At 33.1% G+C, this 13,912-nt stretch overlaps 1 protein-coding gene across 2 annotated transcripts in view; it reads left to right on the top strand.

Moving 5' to 3' along the window:
• Positions 1–471: 471 nt before the first annotated feature.
• The window catches only part of LOC108977862, a 32,453-nt gene continuing 19,012 nt past the window's right edge, over positions 472–13,912 (top strand). For both annotated transcript variants that reach the window (XM_018947817.1, XM_018947816.1), the window contains exons 1-2: positions 472–997; positions 3,800–3,890. In XM_018947817.1, coding sequence (XP_018803362.1) covers positions 924–997; positions 3,800–3,890 — 165 coding nt within the window. In that variant the 5' untranslated portion in view covers positions 472–923. The remainder of the gene's footprint in view (positions 998–3,799; positions 3,891–13,912) is intronic.

Here is a 13,912-nt window from a genome sequence, read left to right as displayed (position 1 = left end):
TACAAAAAAACGACAATAAACATTAATTTTAAAACCAAAAAATGTGTTGTAATTTAATAAAACTAGGTGTATGTAAATTTTATTGGTCCACTGTATATTGACAGACAGACGCTAATGACTAATATACAAGTTCTCCAACATTTCCTTTTGGGTGTTACAAACTTGGCGGCATATTTAGTATACTCTGTTTAGGGTATAAGTCTAAAAATTATAATTAGTTCGATACTGAGAAATAGCAAAAGAATTTTCGTCAATATATCGACTTATTGGTGGTTTAACCTTTGGGCGTCACTTATCGATACAATTTGTCGAACAATAATGAAAATCCATTGCAACTCTGTGTATGTTTTCTATTCCTTTTGCTCCTTCTTCCATTTTTGGCAGTCAAATTTTATTCTGGCATTCGTTTATTCATTTCTCTTTTGTGACATTTGGGTTTATTTTCCTTAGATACTTCATTTCTGTTGTACGTGCGAGCGAGTAATATACAATTAAAGCGGTTGTCGCAAAAATAATTTTTATATAAATATATATATATATGTGTATTTAACTAGGATAGTATTTAGTTTAAATAATTTAATTCCAAATGTTTTAAAAAAATAGTCTATGCTTGTATTGGCTATGTGGTGCAAGATAGCAGAAAATGGCAAAACTCGAATAGTTCGAAATGTGGGCAGTAGCATTGTCGAAAAAAAGGAAGTGTAAACGGGAGGAGCAACGTTCGCCGAAGTGAAAAACGGAGGAAAAGTGCAGTTCGCCGAGTAAGGAAGTGTTAAAACGTTGATGTTGAAAAAGATTTTAGGTGTGTGTTTATAAATTATAAAATATCATAAAAAAGAAAAAAGTTAAGATAAGAAAATCAAAGTGTAGCACAAAATAAAAAAAAATTGTGTGCAGAATAGCGCAAGTCGCTCTAGCGGCCTATGGAAAAATCAGCGTCGACCATTCAAGGCGAACGCAGTTGCGGAAAAATGAGTTCGAGTTGCAGCAACGAAAGGTGCGTACGTGAAGTATTTATATATATTTTTTGTGTTAGTGGGCAAATATATAGAATTGCATGACTTTAGAATATTTTAAAGCCAGACTACTTTTCCGCATTAGCGTGTTGTAAAGCTATAAGTATGTCTGATTGTCGCAAATTAGTTACGATTACTTGATATTGTAGTCCGCAAAGCTGTAGCGTTACATCTTGTTTGTGAGTACATCTGTATGTGGGGGTTGATATGGGCGGCGGTAGTAATTTGCAAAGCAACACTGCAAAGGATGGGTGGTGCTGTAGAGTAGAGTGCGTTGCATATGTAAACATAAATACATTTACATAGAAGTATACATATGTACATACATATTTGTATATACATTTATATAATCTATTTTGAATTTATTCTGTATACATGTCGCTATAGAAGTTGTGTGAAAATTGCTCATGTACATATATACATGCATACATAGGCCTATGTAGGTTGTTGCATGAATAAAAAAGAACTGGAAATAATAACCCACAAGAAATTCGCTCTAGCAGCCGCTCCCCTTTGTTGTAGTCTATATTCATTTCTCATTTCAAACTAAGAGCGCTACTATACGTCTTTGCTCTGAATTCTCTTTGCCTCCCTGTTATCCTTCCTTTGATTCTGTTTGTTTTGTCCAAGTTTCTTACATATATCCGACTGCGGTTTGTTCTTTGATCGACCTATGAAAAAAACTTATCCGGGTAGCGATATTTAAGTGATTCATAAAATCGTTATAAGTTTAAAAAGACAGTGTCTCAATTTTTCTCAATTCAAAATCCTATTTTGAACTTACGATTTTTTTTAACCGTTTACCAATTATTTAATACAAATATCAGCTGTTGAAAATTTTTTTTTATAATTTTCCTCCCAATATTTAGATGCAGTTTTATTATTTTATTTATACCCATAGTAAAAGTGAGTTGATCCTTTGTATATTTTTCTCCTTCATTCCATTGTTACCCGCCATGTGTGATTGTCAAAATCGATTTGTCACAATGTAACCGAACACATAGGCAGGAAATGTATAAATCCCTGCACACCTATGAGAGGGGCGCATGTGTATATAAGCAATATCCGCGCAAAGAGCGTACGAGAGATTGTGTGGTTGGGAAAGTAAGAACAGGGGAAATGGAAATATGAAAATTGTTTTTGCACAAATTAAGAGGAAAATGCAGTTTAGTGTGTGTGGGCTAGATGGTAATTCAAAATTTGCCTATTAAATAAGTACAAAAAGAAATGATAAGGAATTGGTAGAAAAAGCCCAAAAATAAGACAGACAGGGTGTGTGCTGCCCAAATAAAAGGCAAAAGTGTTGCTGTTAACGATGACGAACGTTTTTGAAACGAACAGCAATGATAGCGACAACAACATAGCTATGTCAAAGCAGGGCCAATTTTGAATGAGAGAAGTGGAAAGCGAGAGAGCATGTATGTGTTTACTTATGTATATGCATGTATGTATGTGTGAAGGATGCCCGGCAAAGCGGCGAATTTTTAATATTCTTCTGATATTTTTTGTTGTTATTGGTTTGTTTTTACTGTTACATACAAATGATTATAAAGGAAGGTGTGTATTTTGGCCTCGTGGAATTAATGAATGAACGCATTCGTGGTATGAATGGGAGAAGTACGCATGTATGATGAGCGTATGTGTGCGATTATTTTTAGTTTTATTTGATTGCAAAGTAGAAACTTGAATGAAATTCAAATAAAATAAAATAGCGTATAGAATCGAGCTCTTGTCAAGTTAGGAGGACAATTTCTTGATTCCTTTCTTATTCTAAACTATTTATACACATTACCGTTGCTTTGTATGTATAATTAAATCTGAAAAAATATCCGGCCAACGGTTTGCATCCAACAGAAAACGTTCTAGTATGCAAACTGGTCCTTCCTTTTTTGAGATATCGATCTGAACTTTTCCACACGTACTTTCTCCTTAAGAAGCTGATCATTTGTCGGACTCACCGATATCGTCCCACGTATGTAGCTGCGAAATGGTTTATTTGTCCAAGGCCACTTTGCAAAGACTAGAAATTTACGTTGTACTTTGAAGAAAATCAAAAATATCTCTTTTTTTGATCTACACAAAAAAGCAAAAAACCAACTCATTGCCAAAATTATGAATTGTTTGAGGAAAATAGTAACATATCTATAATAGCAAACATGATCCTAATTTGCTGAAAAAAAAGAAATGCACAAAGCTCCTGTACGTAAATCAACGGAACGTCCTTATAGAGTCATCATCAGAAAAATCAAGACTGATCCTCTTGAAATTGAATAAATGAAATAAATGAAGAATTTGGGTTTAGCGTATCTAGTAGACTTGTACGAAGGAGTCTCAACTTTGCCCCAGAACATTTAGAAAAGGATGTAAAATTTTGGAAAAGAGTATTTTACAGCAATGTAACAAAGTTAAATGTATTGGAGCCGATGGAAAACCATTTGTCCATCGCCTTTGCTGCTAGGTTTATAACACCAGATACACCACAGAAACCCTTAAGTACGGCGGTGGTAAGCGTTTTCCTAGCACTAAAAATTGATTGATCGTAACCACTTTTAGGCCCACATCTCTTAGCCATTGTGGATGTGTACGTGTCTCTGAGACAATAAGCTATTTGCATTGCTCTTTGTACCCATTTCAATTGCGAAGCGTAATGAAAAGAAAGTTGTGACCAAGCCATGCTTAAATTAATTTATGAAATCATTATTCTTGAAATCATTTTTTTATTCGTTTTTTTATTTTTCTAAAATTTTAGTTTTATTTACTTTTTATCTCTCTTCTCTCTGCAGAATAGAATGGGTGGAAATAATCGAGCCACGCACTAAGGAACACATGTACGCAAATCTCACTACTGGCGAGTGTGTTTGGGATCCACCGGAAGTAAGTATTACACAAAACATTTAAATATGAGACAAAACATCCGCACATACACCTTAATATATTCGAATATATATACTATATATACTTAAAATAATCCTTCAAAATTTACTTAATGTCCTGTTCGCGCTGCCATTGCATTTGCTGGTGTCGTCGTGAGGCAGTGCTGCGTGGCAATCTCTACATACAGATGTCTGCTTAGCAGCTTTATATTCGTACCTAGGCACTACTTTTTTTTTAATTTACTGAAGTTGTCTCTCTTTCTCTGTCCACTAAAATTTTTCATACACACTTGCGGATAAAAACCAAAACAACAACATTTCTTATTGAAGTGTTGCAATTGGCTACGTTCGAGAGCATCGTATGCTGTGCCTGCGCTCAACATTGCCTCCAATCCCATTCTGCATTCACCCACAAAAACAACAAATAATTCTAGTTTTATTGCATATTTTGCCTGCATTGACCCAGTTAGTTTGCATTGGTGCCCGATATGACTTAACTAACCAGGCGACCGACTGACCTGTCGCATGCATCATGTTGTTCTACTTTCACACCTACCTACCTGGGTACACTAACTATGATTATTATGGGATTTCGTTTAAAATTTCGCAAATGCAAATGTAATATTTTTTTAAATTTATATACATATTTAATGTTTTAAGTATTGATCAGGTATTTAGTTTTTTTTATGTATGCATGTATAAAGTTTTTGTATATATAAAAAATGATAAGGAATTTGAAGTCATAATGCGCGTATTAAGTTAATGTTATATGATTGCCTTAACATTTATTCTAGGCTTCATTTACATCTTTTTTGTCACTTTTCTGAATTATCATACAAAATTAACAAGCGATAAATGCTCAAAAGAGTCACGCTGTGACTTTTCAAGTTATAAATTGCGCTAATTTGTGTTAATTAATTGTTATGAAGATCGGAATAGTGTTTTAAATTTTTTTTCACAAGTACTTTTCAATTTTTAACTTACAGCAAAGTATGTATATTAAATAGTTTTTGAACATTTATTGCCGTGCAATTTTATTAAAAATTATATATGCATGTATACTGCTGTTTGTTATCTGTTATCTAAAATATATATATAAGATTTTTATTCGAAAATTATAAAATTTTGAAAAGAATATGACTGCAAAAAAATTTTTGAATGGTCTAGATTGGATTTATGCAAATAAAAAAAAAATCCCTCACGGGATCTCCTTAAAGATTTTAGAAGCTTTAAAAAAGGCAAGCAATTTGTATAAGATGTTTCAAATAAACCGACAATCGGTTATGTGACTTATACATACAATACATACTTTCGTTTGAAAAATTATAGAATTATCAATTTTGATATCAAAAATATTTTGAATTGCTATAAATTATATAGTTGTCAATTTGCGATTGTTGCAGCCATCTTTATAACGCTGTTTTCGTGATGCACGAGAATATTACCGTTAAACATTGATTAGACCGTTAACAGTCCTAACTAGAGCGGATTTGCAATAAAAATATATCTTCGCCAAGTAATTATTCAGATTTCAAAGCGTATATGCACTCGTGGTCACGCAAACTTTACCACTAAAAATTTTCAAGTATTATGCATATTTCACTACATTTTATAGCGGTACTTTAAATTAAAAACAAAACACGTTCAGCTATAGATAAATTAATTGAAAGATAGTGAACTTTGCAAAATGAGCTCGAAATGTAAGAGACTAACATGCGATGAAAAATTGATATTTTTTATTTTTCTAATAATAATAATAATAATAATAATTTATTTTCATTTACTCTATATTTGGATTAATATTTATTTTATTTTTCTTTAATTGAAACACGGAGTTTAGCAGGTGTATCACTTTAAAAACAATAAAATGGCCTGCTTTTGTATAAGCACAGAAAAGCTAATTTGTTTTTTACACAAACGTAAGAAATTACAAACTATAATTATAATTAGACAGTATAATTTATTTACTTATTAATTTTATTTTATTTATAGCATAAAAAACAAAATTGAAGAAAATCCCGAACGAACGAAAAAGTTCGAAAAAAATTAAAAATGTATAGTGTATATAGAAAAACTTATCATGTATTTCAAATAAAATTCCAAAAAATGTATACTATGGATTTTTTAGCACGACATTTATCTGAGCAAATCGTCCATAGTGTAATTATCGATAAATATTTCGCTTTTCTAAACCCAAACGGTTATCCGTAACAGTTGAGTCAGACGTATGTACATATGTATATTCATATTCTTAAATTGTTTTTGGCATATTTTTAAATATAATTCTAAAAAATTGATATATCGATATTTTTCACACGATATTTATGGAAAACGCACAAATCGGTGTTAATATAATTATCGATAAATATTTTCACTCTTTTATGCCCAATTGGTTAGCCATAATAGTTGCAACAGAAGCGACAACGTGGATATTTGAGAATTTTTAGGTAAAATAAGAGCTTTCTCTTGAAGCTCAATACGATTACATATTTGGCAAACTTTTAGATTCCTAAGCACATTAATTATACATATTATTAAACATAATTTATTACTTATATACATATACATATATATAGAGACAAGTAGGAACACACGTTAAAATTACCTTGAAATCTAGTAACAACACAACAACAGCAATGTTTGACACAAAAACAACGACTACCGTAAAAAATGGAAAAACTTATGAGTTCACAATTTGCAAACACAAACAAATCATGTGAGTACATAAGCTGTCTTGATGTGGGTAAAAAGTGTAAACGCGATAAAGACGACAGCCACTTTAGCAACAACAACAATAAGCGAATTTAAGTCAAATCTAACACAATATATACATACATATGTATTGTATATCACCAACTATATTGCACGCCAGTTCTGAAGAACAAGCTCCCAGATTGACGATTGATGTGCGAAAAACCAGAATGGTGCGAGTGCCGAGGCATAAAAGCACGTTTCATTTTCTAAACTTCTTGCCAACACACTATGTCACTTTTCGGGTGCTTCGCTTTCTTCCTAAGCAACGGTAACAGTATTTGCGGCGTTGGTGCAACGTAACCGGCGTGCGGCACACCAAATTGCTGGGTTGGTGTGTTTGGTTGTGTCAATGAGTGTTTGGTGGCCTTTTGCGGTGAGGGTAAAGCTGGCAAAGCAACTACCGGAAGTTTTGAATTGAAGCAGCGCGACCAAAAACCGACCGCTTATATTAGCAGACGAAAATAATTTTAATGACAGCTACAGAGGCAGACATGTAATTAGGAACGAACTTCCAAAGTAATTTTTTCGATGAATACTTTTCTTTCTAATTACTATTATTGAGATGCTAGCTTTAAATGTCAGTAAATTGAACAAATAAATTTTGTTTTATTTCAATTTTGACGCAAATGAACGGTATGAAAATGAAGGCATGTAATTTCTTGTCACTACTATTTAAATTATTATATTTGTGAAATGTTTTTTGTTTTTTTTTTGTTGAAAATTCCATTTTCTGACGTCATCTCCAATAAGTTGTCCACCACTGTGTATATGAAAATAAATACATATGAATGGAAAAAAAACTGTGAAACACAAAATTAGCTAACAAGAAAAAGACACGATTTTCAGTTTGATGGCAGTGAAAGAAAACTGCGCGCTTAAGAATTTTATATGCCCATATTACATATATACATACATACATACATACATACATACTTGTAAACATAGCTTCATTATACATATACTATGTATATGCATGTAGCTGTACGGAAGAAGTAAGTTTAAGAGCTTCTGCTTTTGATTCCAATTTCAAATCACGTTCCTCGTGCATCGGAAAAAGGGAAAAAGCACAGCTTAGTGGCGCAGGGGACGTGCCATGTTCCGCAACGGGTGAAAAGAAGCGGCTCAAGGCAGAGCATAGCAGCAGCGCAAAGTGAATAAAGTAATAATGAGCACGTCGAGTGGGTAATAATGTGAAACTATAATATTTCAAAAGACAGCGGCGGTAGAAGCTCAACGATAATGACAACAAAAAATATGGAAGTTAACAGAATTGCTGTTGACAAGATGGTAGCAACGCCTTGGCAATTGCCACCGCTGGAAGAGTGCCCCCTTTATACACATGTACTTGTACATATCTACATATGTATGTATATGCTCTTCACCAGTACTTAGCTAAGTATATACATATATGCTGTATCGAAGTTCGAACTAATGAAGACCGCTTTTGGAAAACGCTTGGTGGCGAACGGAAGCGCTTAAGAAAGGCCTAAAGCAGGGTGTAAAAATACATATTTATACACGTATCCTTAAATGGGGAGTGTGGTTAAATTAGCTACGATGGGTGAATCACTGACAGCGTTGAAACAACTCTCCTCTTTGAAACAACAATATCGGAGAAAATTTTATTATGATTGTACCCTTTCATTAAATTATTAACTCTTTCAATTAATTAAAAAAAAAATCGGAAATTCGAATTTTCCATCCTAATAGCAGAAGGCTTAATGTGTTGCAAACTCTAATTCTAATTTCTGGAGATTCTAATTACTGATGGTAATGAATAAAGTGACTGTCAAATTTCATTATGGTTAGTAACAAAACTTGCAGTAAGATAAAAAAAGGCGTTTTAAGAAAAGAAATAACAAAACGAGATCCGAATAGAATAATTGAGAGGTCTCATATAGTATTTTCACTTGCAAGTATTATATAAAAACATAAAAAGCCGATCTCCAGGAGGAAGTCCGAAAAAAGGTGTCTGTCGCGAGGAAGCCTTCTCTGCCTAAAATTATCTCAAAAACTCTCCAGGAGGAACTCCGAAAAAAGGTGTTTGTCATAAGAAAGATTTTATCCCTAAAATTATCTCAAAAGCTCTCCAGGAGGAGCTCCGAAAAGGGTGTTTGTCATAAGGAAATTTTTTGCTTAAAATTATCTCTGAAACTCTCTAGGAGAAACTCCGAAAAAAGGTGTCTGTCGTGAGGAAGATTTTTCTGCCCACTCGGAACCGACTTGGAAAACCATGGTTCGTGAAAACTCATTTTAAAAAATTAAAAAATTCTTACAAATACGTTCATATCTCCGAAACTATTCACAAGTGGTTAAAAACCCCTTATAGGAATGTCATTTTATTTCATCTAAAAATTTTAAAGTTCCTAAAAGTGGCTGTAGTAGAGTTATATACCATGTCATGTCATTACTTCGTTCAAAGTAGTCACAAAATCTTGTTTATGGTAAACTCTGTAAAAAAGAAGCATTTAGGTCAATTACAAAACGGCACAATTTGTAGACTTTAATGACCAGCCACTCGTTTTAATGGAGCGTTAAAGTTGCACAAACTATTTATTTCAACACTTTTTTTGGGTGCAAAGTGTTTTTGCAAAGCGGCGCACAACATAAAAACCGCCAATGCAACGGAAAGTGGGTTCCCAAACGAGTAAGGGGAGTAAATATGAACTATGTGAAAGTAAAGAAAAATTCATTACTAATACAAGCATGACTCATTTATGGTGTGTGGATTTCATAAAAGCCTTGACAAAGCGCACGCTTTTACAGCCGAGCATGTGCGCACATGCATACCCTGCAAGAAAAATAGCCACAGAGAGCATTTAAAGCGTTTCTCAATTATAAAGTTTACAGTGTGGGCGCCCCCAAATTCGTTCTAATGGAATTGCTATTTGGTTGTAGCAATAGGACAATCAAAGTTTCACTACTTTCATTAATTTAACCTTAGAATCAGCATAATATTTCACAGAAAAACGTTTCATTATAGAACTCGGCCTATAAGGTAATAAACTAAACAGAATTTAATTTTTTAATGATATTTATGCTGTTTTTTCAATGGAAAAAACAAGAAGCAACAATAATAAGCATCTGAAATTTCCAAGAAAATTGGATGAATATTTTACAAAATATATTGTGACCAAAAAAAAAAATACCCGTAAATTGTAAATAAAACGCAAAATATTTAATTATTCTTCAATATTTATTTTGTCACTTTCAAAGTAATCCTCACCAGATGTTATACACTTCTTAAAACCCTTTTTATAAGGATTTTTTGAGATGGCCTTCAGCTTCTTCAGCGAATTTTGTTTTATCTCTTTAGCAAATTTGGTTTTATCTCTACGATCGACTGAAAACGGGATCCACGGAACGGCAAGTGGAGTGCAGGCTTTAAATGCGGTCACAATTAAGGCCCGATGCAATGGTGCATTATCACCTTGTGAAATCCATGAATTGTTTTTCCACAATTCAAGCCGTTTACGACGGATTTTCTCACGCAAACGCCTTTGGGGGGCTAAGATGTACCGACTTAAGTAGCTGTTGTAAACAAACTGGTTGAAAGATCGCGCTCATATTCAGCATAGTAATTAAGGATAGTCCTACAAACAAAATATTTTTTTTTAATATTATTTACCCGTGGAATTTAAATTACAATTTCCGGGTACTTTTTTGTCATAATGTATATCCAAGCAATAATATTATAAACTCTCTTAATTTACTGAATTCAATTATTCAAAAAAAAAAAAAAAATAAAAATAAAAACATTTTTTTCATAAGCAATATTTTTTTTAACTCTTAGGAGCGTGAATACTGTTGTAATTATGCTGTAATATAAACAAAATTAAATTTACTCGTGAAAATAACTAACTTTAAGACAAAACAACAATTTATATATTTAAAAAAATGTCCTTTCACTTGCTGCTTTGCATTAGCTCCGAATAGTTCTGAAATAAATGTTTTGCTGGTAATCTCTGTAAACATAAAATCCTTTAATTTCTTACAGGGTTTTTGCATATTTTGCGCACATGCATGCATCTGTAAATATGTACACATGTACGTAAGTGGCAGAGAGCTTAAGGGTGGTCAACTTTTGGGGAGTTTTAAGTTTGCTTGCTTTTTTTCTGTGCAAAATCGCCTTTTACCCACACTCAGATACATACTTGTCTATATGGCCTTTCACATACTTATACATACATACATATGTATAGTACATAGCGAGTATACAAGCTGCACACTAATGCGCCTTCCGGGTGGCGCTCCAGTAATGAGTTCATTATGACATAAAAATGCATCCATAAAATTCATTCATGCATTCTTTGCTGCTTGCATAGTTTTGCATGTCTAATAGTTACAACGCGTTCCATGCAGTGTTGCAGCTTGCTTGCTCAACACATTTCGCCATAAATGATAGTCTGCTCCAAATACATTGTTGATGAGGATACGCAATGAAAGATAGTCATTGGACATACTAAATATTCGCACACAATTTCTTTCACATGCATGCAAACGTATGTACATATGTAATATAATAAATATACCTACATACATACATACATATATGTAAGTGGCGGTTGAACTGGAGCTGGAAATGTCTCTCTCCTCAATGGTAAACAGCTGGAATGATTAGTGAAAGTTCAAATATAAACGAACGTAACTGAAATAATATGCGATAATACGTATGTAAATATAATATATAACTATTGTACATACATTCATACATACATATATGGTTTCATTTGAAATCTAAAATAGACAAAATTACATCCAGTATTTGTACATACTTTTCTTAATTGATTTTATGCCGTGAACGAGGTATATTAGCTTAGTCACGAAATTTGTAACACCCAGAAGGGAACGTCAAAGGCCATATAAAATAAATATATGTATATATAAATGATCGGCGTGACGAGCTGAGCAGATTTAGCCATTCGCCTGTCTCTCTGTATATTTTTGTCGAAACCGCCGACATCAGACCTCTATAGCATATAGCTGCCCTAGAAATGAATCAATCCAAATCAAGTTCTTGCATGGAAAACTCTTTTATTTCTCAACATATCTTCACAAAAGTTGAGATGGATTATGGTCCAAGGGAACGCTTCAATCTTTTAAAAAATTACTTAGATCGGGCCAATATAGCATATAGCTGCCATATAAACTGAACGATCAAATTCAAGTTCTTGTATGGAAAATTTTTTTATTGTCAAGATATCATCGCGAAAATTGAGATTTATTATTGTAAAAGGAAATGTTACAATCTTCTAACAAATTCCTTCGATCGGGCCAATATAGCATATAGTTGTCATGTAAACGAATCAATATTAAACAAGTTTTTGTAAGGAAAAAAATTTTATCTGGCAAAATATTTTATATCAAAATCAAGCTCTGGTATAGAAATTTTTATATTTGTGATTGCACCCTTCACCGAAGTTAAGGTTTCGTCTTGTTTTAAATATTTATTAACATTCATTAAAACAAGTAAGGAAGGGCTAAGTTCGGGTGTCACCGAACATTTTATACTCTCGCATGATAAAGTGATAATCGAGATTTCAGGCGTGGTTGTGAACCGATTTCACCCATATTTGGTACATGTCATCATGGTGTTAGGACAATATTATATACCGAATTTCATTGAAATCGGTTGAGTACTTCCTGAGATATGGCTTAGTTATGACGTTTTATAGGTTTTCGGTTTCCGCCATTTTGTGGGCGTGGCAGTGGACCGATTTTGCCCATCTTCGAACTTAACCTTCTCATGGAGCCAAGAAATACGTGTACCAAGTTTCATCATGATATCTCAATTTTTACTCAAGTTACAGCTTGCACGGACGGACGGACAGACAGACATCCGGATTTCAATTCTACTCGTCACCCTGATCACTTTGATATATATAACCCTATATCTGACTCTTTTAGTTTTAGGACTTACAAACAAACGTTATGTGAACAAAACTATAATACTCTCTTTAGCAACATTGTTGCGAGAGTATAAAAATAGTGTAAAATAAAATATTTAAACTTAAACCCATTCATATGAATTTCATAACTTTCAAGATTTCCGATTATTACAAAACGAGGCATGAGCGTTGCCATTGAAATGCGATTAAAATGATTTCTCTCATTACAAAATCGTAACGAAGCAGAAATAAAACACAAAAGTCAGATTGTTGCTGTTATTGTTGTGTAACAGTAGTTTGAAATAAGCGCATAATGCAATGTGAAAAAAAATGAATAATACAATCGCAGTCACGCTACTCCCACCCACCGACAGCACAGCAAAACATTTGATAAAGAATTATTCTATTAAAAAAAAGCAATAACAAACAAATAACTGAAGACGAAATGAATGTGTGAAAAATGTGCAACAAACAAATAAAATTGCAAGCTACACACATACCATCCTGCATATAAAGCTAGGAGACCCCGAAAAGCATGGAATACAAAAAATTCAAAATGAAAATGAAAATGAAAACGAAAATAAAAACTCAAAACAAAATTAGGTCATCGCTGGCAATCGGCAATAAGAGCAGCCAACAAAAAGGCTAGCGCTTGCAATAATGAAGATACATTGATGGTTTGGCACATCCCAGCGCCAGAACAGCGGGAGAATGTGAAAATATTCAAGAAATTACGAGAAATAAAGCTAAAATTAATGTAATAACTTTACTGCAATCAAGAAGCAGATAAATGTATAAGAACATTATTTAAAAAAAAAAAATTTAAAGCGTAAAAATACAAAACTTATATTTAATAGTAAAAAAGTGTTGAACAAAAATGGGCGCACGAACAATGAGTAATTTTCCATATGTACATGAAAGTGTTATATAAATAGGTATGCGTGTGTACATATGTATATAGATTTATGCTACTTAATATATGTAAGTGTAAAACCTGCATGCCCTATAGGGTCAGCATTAGCTAGGTGTTAGTCTTTAGAGAACGGCCACAAAACGGAGTATGAAAAGCATGAGATCGACCGTTTGATTGCAATAGAGCTACGATCTCTCAATGAAAAGCTCGGTTCATAAAATAATATTCTTCCGTAAATAATAACAATTATTTCAGGCTTCTTTTTTATATTGTACATATATTTTCAAATTGTGGATAATAAAAATTGTCTCCAAGGCTGGCGCGTCCATATAAGCAAGTTAGGGCATTATTTTGGCTAAATTAAGGCAAAATACGCTTAGAAGGGGCAGATAATTTGAAATTTGTGCTACAGCTTCACATTTCTTCCTTACGTGCTTGGATAAAAAAAAATTTTTTATACTCTCGCAA

Source organism: Bactrocera latifrons, unplaced genomic scaffold (assembly GCF_001853355.1).
Source record: "Bactrocera latifrons isolate USDA-ARS-PBARC rearing strain unplaced genomic scaffold, ASM185335v1 scaffold_96, whole genome shotgun sequence".
Lineage (NCBI taxonomy): Eukaryota > Metazoa > Arthropoda > Insecta > Diptera > Tephritidae > Bactrocera > Bactrocera latifrons.
Note: the sequence above shows the minus strand (reverse complement) of the source record. Positions and strands in the feature narration are given on the sequence as shown.